The following is a 17,816-nucleotide window of genomic DNA, read 5'->3' as shown; positions in this document are numbered from 1 at the left end:
CTGAATTGTAGCCTATGCATAGCCTATAGCTACAAACTGGCTAAGCGTTGCCAACATTGCTGATGCAAACGGCTACTGGTCATGTTGTGATAGCCTAGGCTATACCCATTTGGATAAAATCAGCGCACGGTGCTGTTTCTGACCCGTTAGCCATAGGCCTACCTACCGGTATTTTATCAATGTAAATGCAGCTTTAATATCATAATCAAACAAAAAATATATATAACTTGGGCCACAGGTGAGTGTAGCCTACAGCCTAGAGTCCTAGACCGATGCTGTGTAGCCTATTTGACGGAGGCGATTTATGAATTGAAAAAAAAAACAAAAAAAACATGCGTAATGGAATAAACTTGTGGATGGCGAAATCCTACACTATCCTTGTAGGCTACACTATTCTTGTACACTGAGTGGTGTATTCACAAATAGGATACATCTCATCACAATACTGTCAAATTCAGATAGGCTATGTGGCTGCTATTAACAAATGCGCATTGGGTCTACAGTCTCTGCAATTAGTAAATGGTCTGTGACATCGTCAACACTCCATCCCATAAGCAGCAATGTTAGGTACAGCATGACGTAGACCCGTACAGGAAACAAAATCTATAGAATGTTGAAAACCCAACCACGCGTTCTCTGGCAGTTGAGAAATAGCGTTCCTGCGGCAGAGAAATTCTCCCCCAAGAGGCCAATTTGTGAAATGCAGCTTTCACCAAGCTTTTACATACAACAGATGCTGTTTAACCCAATAAATGGGTAGTGGACATGAAATAGCATAATAAGACCCCTTTAATCTAATACTGATGGTGTTTTCTAAAATGTTACTGTTGTCAGCAGTTGTGCATACAGTACATGGCACGGAATAAGCACAGTTTCATAGCAGGGAATAAGTTCAGTTTCACTGTGTGGCCCAATAATATGTTTGAAAGAAAATACTAAGTACCTTATGAGACACAGTGGTCTGCCAAAATCCTTCAACTGACTCAAAACAAATCAATGGAGAGGATTGGTAGTTAGTAGTGTTTATTGGTGCAGTACAGTACAGAGCCAAATGACAATACAGTACACACCCAAATGAAATACAACAAAATCCCCACAGGACCATAATCCAGATTAATGATAAAGTATGTCTCTCAAAAGAAAAAAACCCACAACCATTTAATGAACCCTAACCTGTACCAAATATGGATCAACTATAATGCTGAAACAAAAAATGTATGGTGAAGTCATATTCCCAAATACAGATGGTAAAGCTATAGAGATAATGCAAGACTTTCCCAGATGATTACATCAGGTATATTGTTACTATAGTGAATAATATAGTTTTAATATAGTGAATGGCAGGCACAGCACCTTTCACATACAAGATACAGCACATATCACATCTCTAATGCAAATAGGCAAGGAAAGCATTGGCTGAAGCAGGATGAAGATGTTGTCGGTGGAATTGGTTTCTTGTAATATATTTTGGAAAGTAATTGTATTATGCCTGCATGAGTGTTAAGATCAATGTGGTTGTATAGTGATGTGTGTGTGTGTTTGGGAGAGAGAGAGAGAGAGAGAGAGAGAGAGAGAGAGAGAGAGAGAGAGAGAGAGAGAGTGAGAGATAGTTACATGAGGAGAGTCTTTAGACTCAGGACAGACAGGAACAGCACCATGAGAGATGGAGTCAGACCCGGGGCTTTAGACGCCCGGACAAGGCGGGGAGATCTCATGGCTTTCCCATCTGGGGAATAAAAAAACACAAAACACAAATTCACAATATGTCAGTTGAGGCAATGATAAAAAGGGGATACACATGAGTGAGTGATGTAATATAATGTAATGTAATGTAATGAGTGACACTAAGCCTGGCGGTCATGTTATTACCTCCGATAAGGAGGTCATGTTTTTGGTCACATTGGTTTGTCTGTTTGTCCGTTTGTCTGTCTGTCCGTTTGTCTGTCTGTCTGTCTGTCTGTCTGTCTGTCTGTCAGCAGGATAACTCAAAAACTTGCGAATGGATTTGACAGAAATTTTGTGGAGTTGTTAGTAATGGAACAAGTGTTTAAATTATGGTGGTGATCCGGAGCACTAACCGGAACCAGGACCTTTTTAAAGGTTCTTCACCATTGCTGGCCTATATAGCTAGATGCCCCTAGTGACCAGAAATTGAATTGTGGGGACGCCACAAAAAGAAGACAGAAAGACTTAGGCTGTAACATAGCCAAATGTTCTATCAAGCAGCTTCCTTGGCGGAGGTCTGCACTCTTTGAGTGAGCTTCTGGTTGAAAATACAATCTATCAGACCACTCCTGTTGACTTATACCAGCAGTGGGCCTATGACACCACTCCTGTTGACTTACTGTATACCAGCAGGGCCTAATGCAGAACTAGTGCATCATTACTGGAAATGCTGAAATTTATTTCATTCCCACTTCTGAGAAAATGTGAAATAGCATAGATAGCAGGATAGGACAGGCTAGCTTGACTTGAGGTATGGGTGGCATAGGACAGGCTAGCTTGACTTGATTGGAGGATATGACAGGCTAGCTTGACTTGATTGGAGGATAGGACAGGCTAGCTTGACTTGAGGTATGGGTGGCATAGGACAGGCTAGCTTGACTTGAGGTATGGGTGGCATAGGACAGACTAGCTTGATCAGGAGTTATGGGTGGGCCCAGGTTTAGGGGGACTAGAATAACTAAGTGAAAGATCCATTTGAGGGAAGATAGTGAAAAAACTGATTTCAAACTGATTACTGGTCATGTTTTTGAAGGACATATTTACATGGATACAAATTCTCAAGGTTCTGGAAATCTTGCATGCTGGATGGCTGCATAGAAGTTTGTGGTCAGTATTGAGTTGCTAATGTTACCTGCTGCATCAACGTCCCAAACCAGCGGCCCCAGTGAGATGGCAGCACTGTCATGGAAATCAACAGAACGCTGATGCCTCACGGGGTAACCCGGGTAACAGTGCTGTAAACAAGAAAAAGGAGGTTTGGGGACGATAGTCAGAACTTTGTTCACTTTAACATGTTGTTCCTTTTGACACAGTCTCAGTCTAAACAGTCTCACTACATTCAGGAAAACAATGTGACACTGTGTCTTCAAAATGATGTGTTGAAATTCCAATAGTGCAGTCATTACTTGCCAGCACAAACATGTGACAGTGTGTGTCCACAAAATATAATATTATGGTCTAGGGCGGTGGTTCCCAACCTTTTTCTTAGGGGACCCATGTTTTTACTATGTTAAGCTTTGGTGACCCAACCACGCGAGCGCCCGCACGAGACGGAGTCACAAGATGCCCTCCGTTTCCTGCGATAACTTATTTTAGTTATTTTATTCCTCAATTCGTCTTTGGTCAAATATAGAATAAATGTTTAATGTAGCACTTACAATTTGTTTCGTCTATGCATTTATTAGTTAAATGCTTTGTCTTTTATTCAACATGGGCTATATATATTTAAAACGAAACCCCTTAAAATCAAGAGGGCTCCGCGACCCCCGTTGGATCTTTGGCGACCCATAAGGGGGGTCCTGACCCATAGGTTGGGAACCACTGGTCTAGAACACATAATATATTATTTTGACATTCAGAATATCTGAGATTGAGGCCCAATTACATCCCTGTAGAGTGACCCAGGGTCCATTAAATGTTACCCTCCTGAATGAATGAATGAATGAATGAATGAATGAATGAATGAATGAATTAATGGACATACAGTATACAGCAGGGTTCTAGCTAGCGTAAAAGTGCGTGGCAGCCCGTTACGCTATAATTTACACCATTTACACATATACAAATATACACCATTATTAGAGAGAGAGAGAGGGTCCGAGGCACTCTGAAGTCCGTATTGAGTCGTATTCAGAGTGCCTCGTACCCTCTCTCTCTCTGCTACAAGTTTTTGGGATACCGGCGATGAGCACCTTCTCACATTATTACCCCACAGACGCAACTCATCTATTCTCTCCATACACCATTATTAGTGTTGACAGGTACAGTAAATACTGGAATACTGGACAGGTACAGTAAATATTGGAATACAGAAAAACTGGAAAAACACTAGTAGGCTATATATATAGTATACTGTATGCATTTTTGTCATTTATATTCAGTTATGCCTCAAACCCACTCACAGTTTATCAAATCAGACCCATTCGCACTTTTGAATGCCACTCCGTAATTCTGATTTCTCTCAGTTAGTGTCTTATGATAAATCTATTGACTGTTAATTCAAGTTGCTCTTAAGTGTTGTGAAAGCACGAGAAAAACAGAAATTCTCAGCCTTATGGCAGTGTGTCAAAAAGACAACTTTCTAACCTCAATCTTTGTGAAATAAATATATGGGTACACTTGAACAAGGATAAAGGATTGTTAGATCAGTTAATTTTGGGTAACGTTTGAATCCCTCAATTCTAACTAAATCATGGAGATTAGGAGTCAGAAGACTTCAGCATCTACACTGGTTGGTAAGCTTAATTTCTCACTGTCCATTCTCATACTGCAAAGTGTATTGCCATCTGGATCTTGGGTGTATCCTTCACCAATAATTAATACAAAAATATCGGGACGTCACGTCATAGCAGGTACAGTATTCCGCGGTGTCTTTAGCTGGTAATTTGAGCATAGAGATAGTGTAAATAGACTAAGATCTCAACCTCCGCTGGTCTCCTAAAGGGGCGTTCACCTTATAAATGTCACATGGATCCCAGAAATGTTTGGGCTTGACTTGTCTACCTTTTCCCCCATGGCCCTGATGGCCCAATAGTGAAAGTTTTCTTTGGCCCATCAAGGTTGTGACTACGGGCCAAGTGTAGGCCGCGTCCCTGTGGTTAAGAATCCCTGCTCAAAGAACCACTAGAACTGTTCTCAAATACTACAATAAACCAGAACCTAATATTCCCCCACTAGTCAAGTTTTCTACTGAAGTGCAGGACTCACAGCTGTGCAGTCGGTGTCTGCCATCAAGCACAGGTGGATGTTGCAGTGCAGGTAGACCTTGGAGGAATCAGCTGTGAAGGTGAACATCCGGAAGGAGAAACGACCTGCTGTGCTGACCCCATTCTGAAGCAGCTCCACTGTGTTGTCATTGGGGTTGGGACACCTAGTAGACACATGCAGTACAAACACAGTTAGCTGGGCTTCAGAAGTCAATGTTGACATGGGGTAGACAGAAGATAATAGAGCATCTGTATTCATGACTTTAAGGACATCTTTTCTCTTACTCGTTCTTGACCAGGTCCCAGCGGATGTGGTAGTACGGTTGATTGACAGGAGTGGCCCAGCAGGAGTCAATCACCGTGGCGATCTGGCGACTGTCCACCCCTTCCACCCGCACCTCCACATAGAGCCTCTGGTCCACCACCACATTCACCTTCCCTGAGTAGGCATGGGAGAAGCCGGCATCCACAAAGGGAATCATTCGCACTCGGTAGGTTCCTGCCCCTCCTGGCAACGTCTGTGTCACAATTCTGGAAAAAGAAATGCATATTTATTTATAGTAATAGGTTGATGGCAGAAAGCTGAATTCGTAGTAGTTGATTTGTTGATTGTTCACTCATAATTTCACATAAGGTGTTCTGGAGTGTCTAGTATCATAAGATGGCGGTTTCAGAATTCAGCGCATAGGAAACAATGTGTTTTTGTGTGTGTGTGTGTGTGTGGGTCTGTGTGTGTGTGTGTGTGTGTGTGTGTGTGTGTGTGTGTGTGTGTGTGTGTGTGTGTGTGGGTCTGTGGGTCTGTGTGGGTCTGTGTGTCTGTTTAATTCTTTCCCACTGTAAACTAACCACAAATAAGGTTTTGAAAGAGTGCATAAAATGAATGAAAAGCCTAACCAGATGAAATGATAATACATACATTGTCGAGAAACTCCACATTTACAAACTTTGTCCATAATCTAAAGAGTAGTAATGTAACTACAATTAAAACACAAATAGTGAAATAGTGCAATAGTGAAAGGCCACCTCTCCAGTGGGTTGATGTCCACGTTCATGGAGAGGGTCTGAGTGAGGGGGTAGGCACAGCTGAAACTCAGGTCTATCTGTCTCTCTCTGCTGATGGGGCCACTGGCAGAGTTGGACTCCCCCTTGATCGTGTTCTCATAGATGAAGTGGGTGATGTTGCTCTGTTGAACAGCATGCATAGGAGACAGCACAGGTAGAATGTGTAAGAGTGCAATCCATGAATGAACCTACAAAATGGAACTGGATAGAACTTTCTAACGTATAGCAAACCTATAGCAAAATAAAAACGTGCAAATCTAAGCAAACCTTTGCTTTAAGAAATGCAGCCTTGATTACATTATATCTGAAAATCTCTCTGGAAGTGACACGCTTATGTACAATTAAATTAGTTAGTTAAAAAGTTGTTTTAAGTCTGTCCTCTGTTTTTCATCATCTGCAATAACAAGGTCACTCAGTTTGACTAAAATACATGTAAAATCCATGATTAGATAACTTAAACCAGTAAGCTGGTGAGCTGGGAAAAGCATTTGTACCGTGAGAGACGTGCCACAGATGTGGTTGTCATTGTTGAAGAAGAACTCAAGTCGACCATCTTGGAGCGTGCCATTGCAGCTGGGGTCGTTGAGGTGGAGGGCGTCTGCTGAGAAGCCGGCCTCAAACAGCTGGCAGCGAGACAGAGACATGGTTCCTGTGCTGCTGGAACACTGCTCCATAGAGTCTGGCAAGGGGAAAGATCACCGTGTGTCAGTGTCATATTGATAAATTGAAAGTATTGGATGTACATGGACATATTCCTGGACCTTACTAAAGGACGGAGGTCTGGCGTGGTCCTCATTGCAGAAGCAGCCGTAGAGTCCATCTTTCTGGCCACACCACTCATCCTCAGTACAGTCCAGATCCTCACAGGGGTCTGATGCAGCTACCAAATCACATGGCACATTCACAGTCATTTACAACGGCTATTCATATTGATATGAACACGATAAAAAATATTTAGATGTTCCAAGACACTACTAATTCAAGAGCACACACGTCTCAAGCTGATGCTGTATTGGTAGACAGAAATGTCCAGTTGTACTCACAGCAATGAAGTGCAGAGCGCCATTCTGGGGTTTGAAATCCCAGCACACTGCAGGCTGTCTCATAAGCCTCCACTGCTGAGCACAGCATGCCATTGGCTGGCGTGTAGGCACAGAGATCATACACACAGGAAGTGATGTAGGCTTGAGGGTCAACATGCAGGTGGCATGGCTGGAATGGCCCGCTGCTGTTGCTGATGATGCTACAGAGCTCTGTGTATTCTTCTCTGAAGAGACAAACGTCATCACCGATCCGGTCACTGGCACCACATCTATGGAGGATCGGGAGGAAAGCAGGACAAATAAGAATAATAAAGAGAAACTGAAAGAAGTCAGGTATGTCTTGTGTACAACTTGATTAATTCATATGAATCTAACAGTGATTTACACACCACATTACTATAAAGTAGTTGACAAAGTAGCTCCTGTACATGGTAAACTCACCCAGGGCTACTGACGTCTGATTTCCAACTCTGACCAAACTGTGTGTCAGTCTGTGCCAGATTTCCGTTGGGCAGAACCTTGTCGTCTGCTGGGTCGCCATTGTGATTCCCACACATCCCACACACTGATTGGTGGAAACCAGGGTTGAGTCTGACCAGGAGTCTACTGCGCCCATCGAACTGCACCACCAGCTCCCCTGAGGCGTTCACCACCACAAATCCAGAGTCTCGTGTCAACTGTGCAAGGGAGCCAATCTGAATGCTGTTTGCATTGTTCTGTTGACCATCAATCTGAAAGCAAATTAGGACCCAATTGAATCAAAGTGATTATAAGAACGTCTTTGATATAGGTGCACAGTAGCTGTAGATGTGCATGTAACATCAAAGAGAAGTACCTTGACTCTCCTGTTCTGGCCAATAGTGATGTGCCTTTCTACTCCTCCTCTAGAGAGCCACATGTCCACAGTGGACACAAATGACACAACCAGGTTGCCACGGTGACTGTTAGCAGCTACCACTCGGAAGGCTAAGGCATCCTGACTGATGTTGCCACAGGTGTGACTTATCTCATACGAACAGGTGCCCTGGGGATGGAAACACATTCATTCATGTAATGTTAATAATATTGGTTCTATTGAGAAAGTGGTGCATCATTCAAGAAGTATGGACACATATTTTAATAGACATACACATTTAACTATTTCTCTGACCTGAAAGTGAGCCACAGCTCCATCAAATGTGATGTAGTGAGGGTCTCCCCAGACGGTGCAGGTTGACAGCTGACCATAACAACCACGTCGGCCATCTTTGACTGAACACTCCTGAGCTGGGTGGCAAGAGGACTGTGTGCAACGGAGGTCTTTTTGGGCAACACATTCACAGCGCTGAGAGCAGTCTTCAGTCCAGAAAGTTTCTCCAATCTGAATATCAGAAGTAACATTGACATTTTTGAATATTATGTGCATACAGTATAGAATAATGGCACAAATAAAAATACAAAGTAAAATTTACCTCAAAGTAGAGACCATCATAGAGACAACCACACTGCTCCACTGGAACACAACGCCCCCCACTCCTCTCAAACCCTTCATCACAGAAGCAGCCCTCAGCACAGGTTCTGTCACAGCTGGCATCAATGCTGCTAGCACAGGTGTGGCCACAATCCGTGCCACACAGGTCATAGTGGCTGTTCTCTGGACACTCCATTTCTGTGTGAATGGTAAATTAACATAGTGTTTCAGACATTGAAGTGGACCACACTACAAATATTATTTATGGTATACTGATGATTTTAAGCCCCGGATACACTCAAGACTTACGGCAGGTGGAGTTTTGCCTCCAGGGGTAGATGATCACGTTTGCTGTTTGACATGCACTGACATAGGCCTCCATTGCTCGACAGAAGACATCGTCTCTGTTTCCAGAAAGGCAAACGTCAAAAACGCAGTCATTGAAGAATGTCTGGGGATCCACATGTGCATGGCAGAAGCTCAGTGGTCCATTGCTAGCTCTGAGTAGTTCACACTTGACACGGGCTCTCCGGTCATCATGGCATACTGGGCAGGAGTTTCCACATCCTCCAGTACAGGGTATGTCATCATCAACCTTCCAGTAGTTCCCAAAGTCAGAGGTGGAGAGGACTTGAGAGCCTGAAACCTGATTCTGGACAGTGAAGTCATCAGCCTGGAGGCCGTTGAAATTGCCACACAGGCCACAGGTGGCTCCACTGTAGTTAGATGGCACTGTGATGTCCAACACCCAGCGGCCATCGTAACTGACAGTCAGGCCAAAGTCTGTTGCCACAAATGTGTGGAGACCATTGCCATAGACTGATACCTTACCCTGATCAAGCAGGACTGGTAGGTTTCTTGTCTCTCCATTTACCTGAACACAAACATCTTTTTGTGAGACAGTGCATTCTTTACGATCAAGTGTCCAAGTACAATTTCACTTAAATAACCTCAAATAAAAAGAGGAACTACTTCACAATAGATTGCGAAACCAGCACAGTTGAGGTTGATTTAAAGAAATGTTGATGCAACACTTACTTGTACAGTTCCCGGATGGTATTTTGAGATGTAGACCTGATGTCCAGACACATTGACGTACACTGCCACAGTAATGGAGACCTGCAGACCGTTCCATGCCTCATTGCGGGCCTCCACTTGGAAGTGTGGTAGACCCTGGCTTCCATTGCAGACAGATGCCAGGACATAACGGCATGTGCCCTGGAAGTCGAAGGTTCGCCTGTCAAAGGAGGTGTAGTGAGGGTCTCCAGAGGCGCTGCAGGTGGCTTCAGGTTTAGGATGGCAACCAAACTGGCCGTCCACAATCCGACAGGACTCCTGTTCACTGCAGGAAGAGGCAGTGCAATGGGACTGTCCAGTCAGGCCATTACAGTGGCAGATTTGCTGGCACTCTTCACCATGCCAGTAGCTCTCTCCACTCTGTCTGTAGCGTCCACCATGGTGGCAGCCACAGCCTGTGGGAGGCACACAGCGATCCCCACTCAAGAGGAAGCCATCATCACACTGGCAGCCCTCCTGGCACTGCTGATTGCACAGGAAGGGGAAAGTCAGGCTCGGGCAAGAAGCTGGGCAGGACGTTCCACAGATCTCGTAATGGCTGTTTAGAGGGCAAGTTGCGGCTGTAAGAAGAAATAACACATTTACTTAACCATTTACTAAACAGTATATGTTACGAGATAAATGACTGACATTGTATGAGTATAGGCATTCCCTTACCACAGTTGGTGAGGTTCCTCCATTCCCCTATTATGATACCATTCTGTTGGCAAAGCAGAGTGTATCCACGCAAAGCTTCACAGAGTGCTTCTCGAGCCCCTTGTGTCCTCTCAAGTTCCTGGGCACAGTCCTCAATCCGCATTAAGGGATCAAGACTTGCTTGACACTGACCAAAAGGTCCATTGGCAGATCCCATGATGCCACAGAGCTCCCTGAAATGTGTAGTGTTCTGGTAGTGTCCTGGTTCCCAGGCTGGAGGTTCTACACAGTGTGCTGAAAGGGAGCCGTCTCTCCAGCTGTCCCCAAACTGCTGTGAGCTGTTCATTGGAACACCAGTTGGAGAGAAGAAGTCATCATCAGGGTAGTTATTCAGATTTCCACACAGTCCCCCTAGCGTGCCATTGTAGTTGCCAGGAGCAGTGATGCGGATGACATGTGGCCAGTCGGCTCTCACCAGCACACCAAAATCGGTCTCTATGACAACACCTTTGACACTGCTGTGGTATATGCGAATATGACCTGAGTTGACACTGAAAGGAATGCCAACTGTTTGTCCATCCACCTAATGAGAGAATAGTGATGTTAGAAGAACTGTTTGCCATACGATTGTTTGGAGGTAAATTTTCTTAAAGTGTTTATGAAACGAAAACAAAGTAAAGGAATTTGACCATTTCCAGGACAGATTCTGAAAGTTCTAAGCCTTGTGAATAAAATGGGATATTGTCTGGGTGATATTTTGTCCTAAAAGTCATGTTAAAACGTTCCCAAAAAGTGTTTTTTTGGTGACATGCAAATTTTATGCAAATGATATGCGTGACATAGAAGGGGTGAGTTCACCTCATTCCACCTTGTTCAGATCAATGGCGGCTAGTACCAAAACAAAGCGCAGTGTCAAGCAGTGTGTTGCTGGAGGGCCGAACGGTGCCAGCTGCAAAAATGGCTACTTGACAGAAGGAATATCTTTGCACAAGTTCCCTTCTGTGAAGAATGATGGAACTGTGGCCGACAAGGAGAAGGCTAAATCAAGCTAGGGCTCTGTGGATCCAATGCGTGGTTTTGAAGCAAGCTCTTGGTCACTGTTGTGCTCGGCACATTTCCACCCCTTGTGCTTCACCACAAATGTGGAGGTCGCGGGCATGGTTGGACTGAAAAGAATGCTATGGCCTCAAGCAGTTCCAACAATTGACATCGCCGGCGTGCAGACTGAAACTGCCCCTGTAACTGCTCGGGCACGAAGACAGGTGAGTGCACTGCTTGGCTTTAGGCTACTCGTTTTACCTTGTCCATCTGCTTTGTATGTTGTTTTCAGGAAAGGGTAATGCACATTACATGCCAAACCGATGCGAATGCTCTCGGAATATGCACTTTTTATTAATTGCCATTCAACTGGTCAATAAATTGGTTTTGGGAGGATATCCGCACATCAGCGTGGTGCTCTCAGTCGAGGACAGCCAACTCACAGATTTGGCTACTCAGGGCTTTTTCTGAACGGGGAAATAGGGGCGCTCCACCCTCATACCTCCGTGGGTGCACCCTCATACTTTTATATTTATATATATATATATATGAGCGCCCCTAATACATTTCTCATTCATGGGGGGGAACACCCCCCTTCACCCCCCCGCAACCTGCCATGATGCTCCCTCATGCCAAAAAATCCTAGAAAAAGTCCTGCTACTGCTTAGCAAATAAACAGAAATGCACATAGCGAAGGCCTACTTTGAAGCGTTGATTGTTTGTTTTTAGTATTGTGGTGCACGTGTGGCTGACGTTTGGACACACCTCGTCCTCAGAGTCCGGCTGAGGGACACGTGACACCTGTGACTTTGAGCACAAAAAATAATAATAATGATAAACGCTAAAAATATGCTGAGGACTCAGGCTATATAGGGCGTTTTTCCAACAGCCTAATACCTCAGTTTTTTGTCTAGTTGATGATATTTTTGCATGTAGCCTACATGCATTTCAATCACACTATATCGCGCAATTGAATCAAAATGCCCCCCATTTGTCAACAAATACACACGCCATGTCATCTGTGGGTCATGGCAAAGCGCCCTTAGCAACCGTAACCATAAACAAAACGAACTGTCAGGCTATGTCAACAATCGTCACTTCGCCTGTCAGACATGTCACTTTCTGCAGATGTATCAGTGCCTCTGAAATAGATTTGTGCTGCTGTTTTTTTTTTCTCATGAGGTTGGATGTGTGGTTTTTCGACACGCTGATGTTTGTATCAGAATTTTGGTTCCTTTATAAGATGTGGGTCCATCAAATGTGTGTTGTTTTCTCAGATCGCCATACTAGCAAACCAGGGACTCCCCTCTATGATGTCACAGCCCAGCTCATTAGTCACACCAAATTTCACAGAATTCACACTTTGAGTTGCCATTTTCACAAGTTCCTCCAGGATGATTGGGTTCAAAGTCTCATCGATGCTATCAGAAAAAACAAGGCTTTAATGGGAATGACCGTTTGTTTTCGTTTCATAAACACTTTAATCACCATCTGACATTTGCCATGTGATAAATCATTTACCTTTGTTGTGGCTCCATCCCCCATCTCCACAGAAACTTGTGTCCCTTCTGTTTCAAATTTCAGGTTTCTCATGAAGTCTCTGAGGCCTCTAGGAACTTTCTCAACTGTAACTTGAAAGTGTGTCAGTTGTGACTGTCCTCTGACTCTTGCCAGTGTCAGACTGCAGGCACCTGGGTAGTGGAATATCTTTCCATCAAATGTGCGGTATGAATCATAACCCTCCACCCAACAGGTTTCGTAGCTTACAGGTCTGCAGCCCCTCACGCCCTCATGGACTGCACACTTCTCCAGATCCCCACAGCCGTGTGCTTGGCAAGTCATTGACCCATGACTGCAGGTGCAACGCCTTCCACAGTCTTGGTCTAGCACCACAGTTTCCCCAGCTCTGTAGTACCGCCCTTCGAATGTGCAGCCACAGTCACTCTGCCGAACACACTCTCCAGCACTTAGGACGTAGCCTGAATCACAGATGCAGCTCTCCTGGTTGGGCAGTGGGCAGTTCTGGGGGGCATTGGGGTTGCTGCAACTAGCAGGACACCCTGTTCCTTCAGACTCATAATGACTGTTGGCTGGACAAGGAATTTCTGTGGAGGACGAAAATTAGATGTAAGACAACTTTCACAACATGTGTTGATCACAGTATTAAGCATGTGGTGTGTAAAGAATTATGGAGGTAGAAAAGGTGTCAGACAACTTTCACAACATGTGTTGATACCTGAATTACGAATTGGTTTAGAGAATTAGTACTCACCACAGAATCCCTCGCTTCTCCACGAACCCAATTGTATTCCCTCCTGTTGGCACTGGGCAGCATACACGTTGAGGGCTTGGCAGAGGATGGGCTGGTAACCACCACCCACACACAGATCATACACACAGTTCTCCTCAAAGTTCTGTGGGGGTAGGCTTGAGTGACAGGCAGCAAAAGGGCCAACATTGTTGCTGAGGATTCCACAGTGGGCAGTGTTGCCGTACAGCTGCCTTTGGCTCCAGGTGCAGGCAGCACATGCTAGTCCGGCACAGCGCACGGCATGGCAGCCAGGGTCAGTGTCCCCTGCCGCCTTCCAGCTGTTGGCAAACTCCACGTCCGAGCTGACAAGCTGGCCACTGCTCGTCCGGAAGTCATCATGAGGATGGTGGTTGAAGTTGCCACAGAGACCACATGTCTCATTCTGGTACTCGTAGGGAACTGAGATTGTGACATAGTGGTAGGCATCATAGGTGACTAGTAGTCCAAAGTCTGTACTTACAGCTAAAGAGAACCCAGACTGGTAGACTCTGATTGACCCATTTCTGAGACTAAATGGAGTTGTAACAAATGTCCCATTTACCTGAGGGAGATGGCAAGCATTACCAGTCGGCAAGGTGGCAGAAGAATGTAAAATTGTACATTTCATACATGGAAATATTGATACTGTTATGTTACTCACCATGGCTTGGTATGGATGGCCCTTGACAAGTTCAATTTCCTGATCATACAGAAAGACTCTCACGAGACGAGTCCAAGACACATGAGTGCTGCCCCGATGTTCATTCTTTCCCTCAACACGATAGTATGGGTTTCCATTGCCACATGCCTGGAAGATACAGCAGTTCACAAAGTTAAGTTCCTCAGTGTGAGATTCAGATATTTTATCCCCAAAAAGTACATAATATTCAAATCATACCTCTGACAGAACATAGGTGCAGGTGCCCTGGAAATGAAAGAGCTTCCTATCAAATGTGTAGTAGTGCGGGTCACCAGAGATGGTGCAGGTGCGTCTCTGAATATTCTGGCAGGAGTATTGGAAGGTTGCTGGTCTGCATGCTTGCGAGAAGGAGCAGGACTCCTGCTGGCATTGAAGGACTCCTAGATTGGCACACGTGCATCTTTGCTGACACGTGGCATCTGTCCAGAAGGAGTCTCCTACCTGCACTGGTAACCCTAAATGGGACCACATTGTATTGACACTGTTATTATTAATACAATGACCAAGTTATTTGATATGTTAGAAATCTACTAAAGCTCAATTCTCACACTCGACTTGTTCTTGAGTGCTCTCCAAAGCGAGACACACCTTGAATATTGACAGTTTCAGTCCTTAAAGGTACACTGTGTAAGATGTTTTGTTGTTTATTACCTATCATGAATACTTACCACCACTATCAAATTCTAAGTATTCATTATGACTGGAAAAATTACACTTTTCATACATGATAAGGGGGATCTTCTCCATGGTCCGCCATTTTGAATTTCCAGAAATAGCCATTTTTAGCTGAAAAAATGACTATACTTGGGCCATACTAGAAAATATTAGTTTATTACTTGGTAAACTTTCATGAAAAGATCAAATTTGGCAATAGGCAGCCCAGTTTTAATGAGCAGCATAGTTACAGTACCTTTTTTGACCATTTCCTGCACAGTGTACCTTTTAACAATGCAGTGGGAATACAATATGACTGGAAGTCTTTTTTTTAAGCCAGGAGAGACTACCTAACGTCTCTGGTGATCATAATTTCTGTAGGCCAATTATTTAAAACTCCAATATCGCGTGTCCCGACTCTGATTAAAGTCAAAGAGTTTGTGTCCAATCAGTAGCCTGGCAAACCAGTCTACAACATGAAAAGTGTAGCCTACCATGTTATTGAAAACCTACCATTGAAATGACAACCCCTTGAACCGTGATCTGTTCTGAATACCCACCGTCCAGGTACATCAACATTGCTTGTGTTGAACAAGTTCACATTCTTTGTAAACGATCCAGGAATTGAAAAATGATATGGGGAGTTGATAGTGTCATAGCCAGCCTGAAAAATATAACGGAAATTGTCCAAGTTGAAAGTTAAATCTGTATCATGTTACTATGTTTTTCTATATGCATCATTCTGTTTTAGAGTAGAGTACTTTTAAGAACGTTTTGTAGTGCTTTTTGGGTATTTTGAAACATGCTCCTAATAAATGTATGATTACCATACTTAATTCTCATTCAATGTGCTTACAATAGAAAATATTACCAAACATTCAATGTTTTGTTTTATTCAATATTAGGTAAATTCCTTCCTTATTATTTTGCATATACAAGTTATATACCTGGTAATTCCAGCGAGATCGGGAAATGAAACCGTAGTTCATAATGACGAACGTGTATTGTCCACCTGAGACCAGAACCACTTGGAATGATGCCTCCTTTAAAGAGATGTTAGCACACAGGAGTCACCAGAAGTTACTTCTAAGTAAGCCAAAATACATGGTCCTAAATTGACTTTTTAAATCACCAGCCAAAATGGCTTGTCGATGTTAATCTTACTAGCCAAACACACACTCACTAATGGGTCAAAGTGTCTAGTGAGTTGGTCTTTTGTACCAGCCAAACTGAAATTTCACCAGCATTTGGCCGATTGGCCGGTATTACCGGTAATTTAGAGCCCTGCACATACATACATACTTACTCAGTGGAAAATTATTCATCGCTTGAATTTGAAAAAAGTAAGAGGACATAAATAAATGTCTCCTAATATGAATATAATTCTAAAACATTGTCCCAATGTGTAATGGTCATTGTCTCTGTGAAATGCACACACAAAATTGCTATTAATGTCAACTAATGCATGGAAGTTGTGAATGCTGTGAGTGTCAATCTGCTATTGTTGAAGAGGTGTCTCAATTCGAAGGCGGTGTGTTTCAAGCCCTGCCCCTTACTGCTACATTCAAAGGGAAGAGGGCCAAGGGGAAGGCATAGGGGTAGGGGTAGAAATTAGAAATGGGATTCGGTCATAGTTTGTTCTGTGTGACACAGATGGTGTATAGTACTGTGTTTATACGTAGTTGCAAAGCAAAAGGCTATGTATGATCACACAAGCAGACAACAGTTGTTGGTGACTTACAGTTTTTGATCCAGAATAGTAGGGGACTCTGTCCCATGTAGCAGCAAAGACCCAGGTAGCGGAGAAGCTAATGGCAGGGAAGTACTGGTTGATGTCTGCGGTGGCTTGCTGCAAGACACTGCCACTGGTGTACTGGCGGTAGGATACGGTGCCTCCTAGTCTATTGTCCATGTCGGTCCAGAATGGGGCAATCAGATCTCTCTGCCCGTATCCTGGGAATCTGTAAGGGTACCATCTGTAAAAGCCACTGTCAAAGGTGAGGTCACCGTTGTTGTTCACCTAAAACAGAATTTTCAAGAATTAAATTTTTACCATCCGATTCATCCTTATTCACAATTGTACAACATTTTAAGAAGGCTACACCTTTGTGTGCCATTACATCTTTTTTTTAAGTGACTGGTGCAGGTCTCCAGTAGATCCTAGTTACTGCCTCTACTGTGCATCAAATTTGACAATGGAAATCAACAACTCTCCAACAGACATGCATAGTATTTACTAATTGCCAAAAATAACATGGCAAGTAATACTTCAATATGAAACATAATACATTGAAGTAATCCAAGAAGCAAAAGTACAATCTGTTTAGGGTACATTTTAAAAAGGACATAGAAAAGTGTTTGAGTGTACCCACAAATATCTGGTTGTGTGTTTGTCCAAAAAAAGTGAATGGTTCAAGTAGGTTGATTGCAGGAGAATATCCATCAAGTGCACGTTGATTCATTATGTCCTGTGCTCCGAAGGGGTAAAATACAGCTGTAAACATAAATACAGATCAAATATCTCATAAGTACAGGTCAAAAATTAAAACCGCTTAAACTAGTTAATGCTGCTTTTCACGCTGGCCTTGGGGGCGGGGTGGGGGGGCGGGGTGGGGGAGGTTGTATTTACGCAGCGTAAATGCAAAACGGCAAAACAATGAGTACAGTATGACATTGGCGCATGGAGAAACTATAGGCCTACATTTCAGCCATTTGTACTTTGAGAAATAAGGCTACATAAGATTTTACCCATGACATGTATAATAGCCTAGTAGTACATTGTCATTTATATTATAAATAAAATAAAAATGCAGTACAGTGAATCATTTGTGTTTACAACACAGTTTCATTCGTCCCTCATGCAGGGGTGTATGTAATGAAAAAAATAATAAAACAAAATAGGAGCAGAGATAAGAGCACTGTGAAATTGTTAACG

The 17,816-nt window shown here is 43.6% G+C and overlaps 1 protein-coding gene across 1 annotated transcript in view; it reads right to left on the bottom strand.

Moving 5' to 3' along the window:
- Positions 1–986: 986 nt before the first annotated feature.
- Positions 987–17,816, bottom strand: part of LOC134465230 (IgGFc-binding protein-like) — a 56,489-nt gene continuing 39,659 nt past the window's right edge. Inside the window, exons 30-52 of the mRNA XM_063218779.1 lie at positions 17,254–17,375; positions 16,623–16,901; positions 15,829–15,924; positions 15,395–15,545; positions 14,426–14,682; positions 14,189–14,335; positions 13,510–14,089; positions 12,759–13,342; positions 10,221–10,782; positions 9,525–10,123; positions 8,796–9,360; positions 8,488–8,684; positions 8,187–8,396; positions 7,872–8,060; positions 7,478–7,767; positions 7,037–7,305; positions 6,760–6,873; positions 6,488–6,672; positions 5,955–6,115; positions 5,217–5,462; positions 4,933–5,095; positions 2,858–2,960; positions 987–1,726 (exon numbers count right to left, since the gene is read on the bottom strand). Of these exons, the coding sequence (XP_063074849.1) occupies positions 1,611–1,726; positions 2,858–2,960; positions 4,933–5,095; positions 5,217–5,462; positions 5,955–6,115; positions 6,488–6,672; positions 6,760–6,873; positions 7,037–7,305; positions 7,478–7,767; positions 7,872–8,060; positions 8,187–8,396; positions 8,488–8,684; positions 8,796–9,360; positions 9,525–10,123; positions 10,221–10,782; positions 12,759–13,342; positions 13,510–14,089; positions 14,189–14,335; positions 14,426–14,682; positions 15,395–15,545; positions 15,829–15,924; positions 16,623–16,901; positions 17,254–17,375 (6,185 nt within the window). The 3' untranslated portion in view covers positions 987–1,610. The remainder of the gene's footprint in view (positions 1,727–2,857; positions 2,961–4,932; positions 5,096–5,216; positions 5,463–5,954; positions 6,116–6,487; positions 6,673–6,759; positions 6,874–7,036; positions 7,306–7,477; positions 7,768–7,871; positions 8,061–8,186; positions 8,397–8,487; positions 8,685–8,795; positions 9,361–9,524; positions 10,124–10,220; positions 10,783–12,758; positions 13,343–13,509; positions 14,090–14,188; positions 14,336–14,425; positions 14,683–15,394; positions 15,546–15,828; positions 15,925–16,622; positions 16,902–17,253; positions 17,376–17,816) is intronic.

Source organism: Engraulis encrasicolus, chromosome 2 (assembly GCF_034702125.1).
Source record: "Engraulis encrasicolus isolate BLACKSEA-1 chromosome 2, IST_EnEncr_1.0, whole genome shotgun sequence".
NCBI classification, from domain to species: domain Eukaryota; kingdom Metazoa; phylum Chordata; class Actinopteri; order Clupeiformes; family Engraulidae; genus Engraulis; species Engraulis encrasicolus.
The sequence above is the reverse complement of the archived record's forward strand: the minus strand, read 5'-3'. Positions and strand labels throughout refer to the sequence as shown.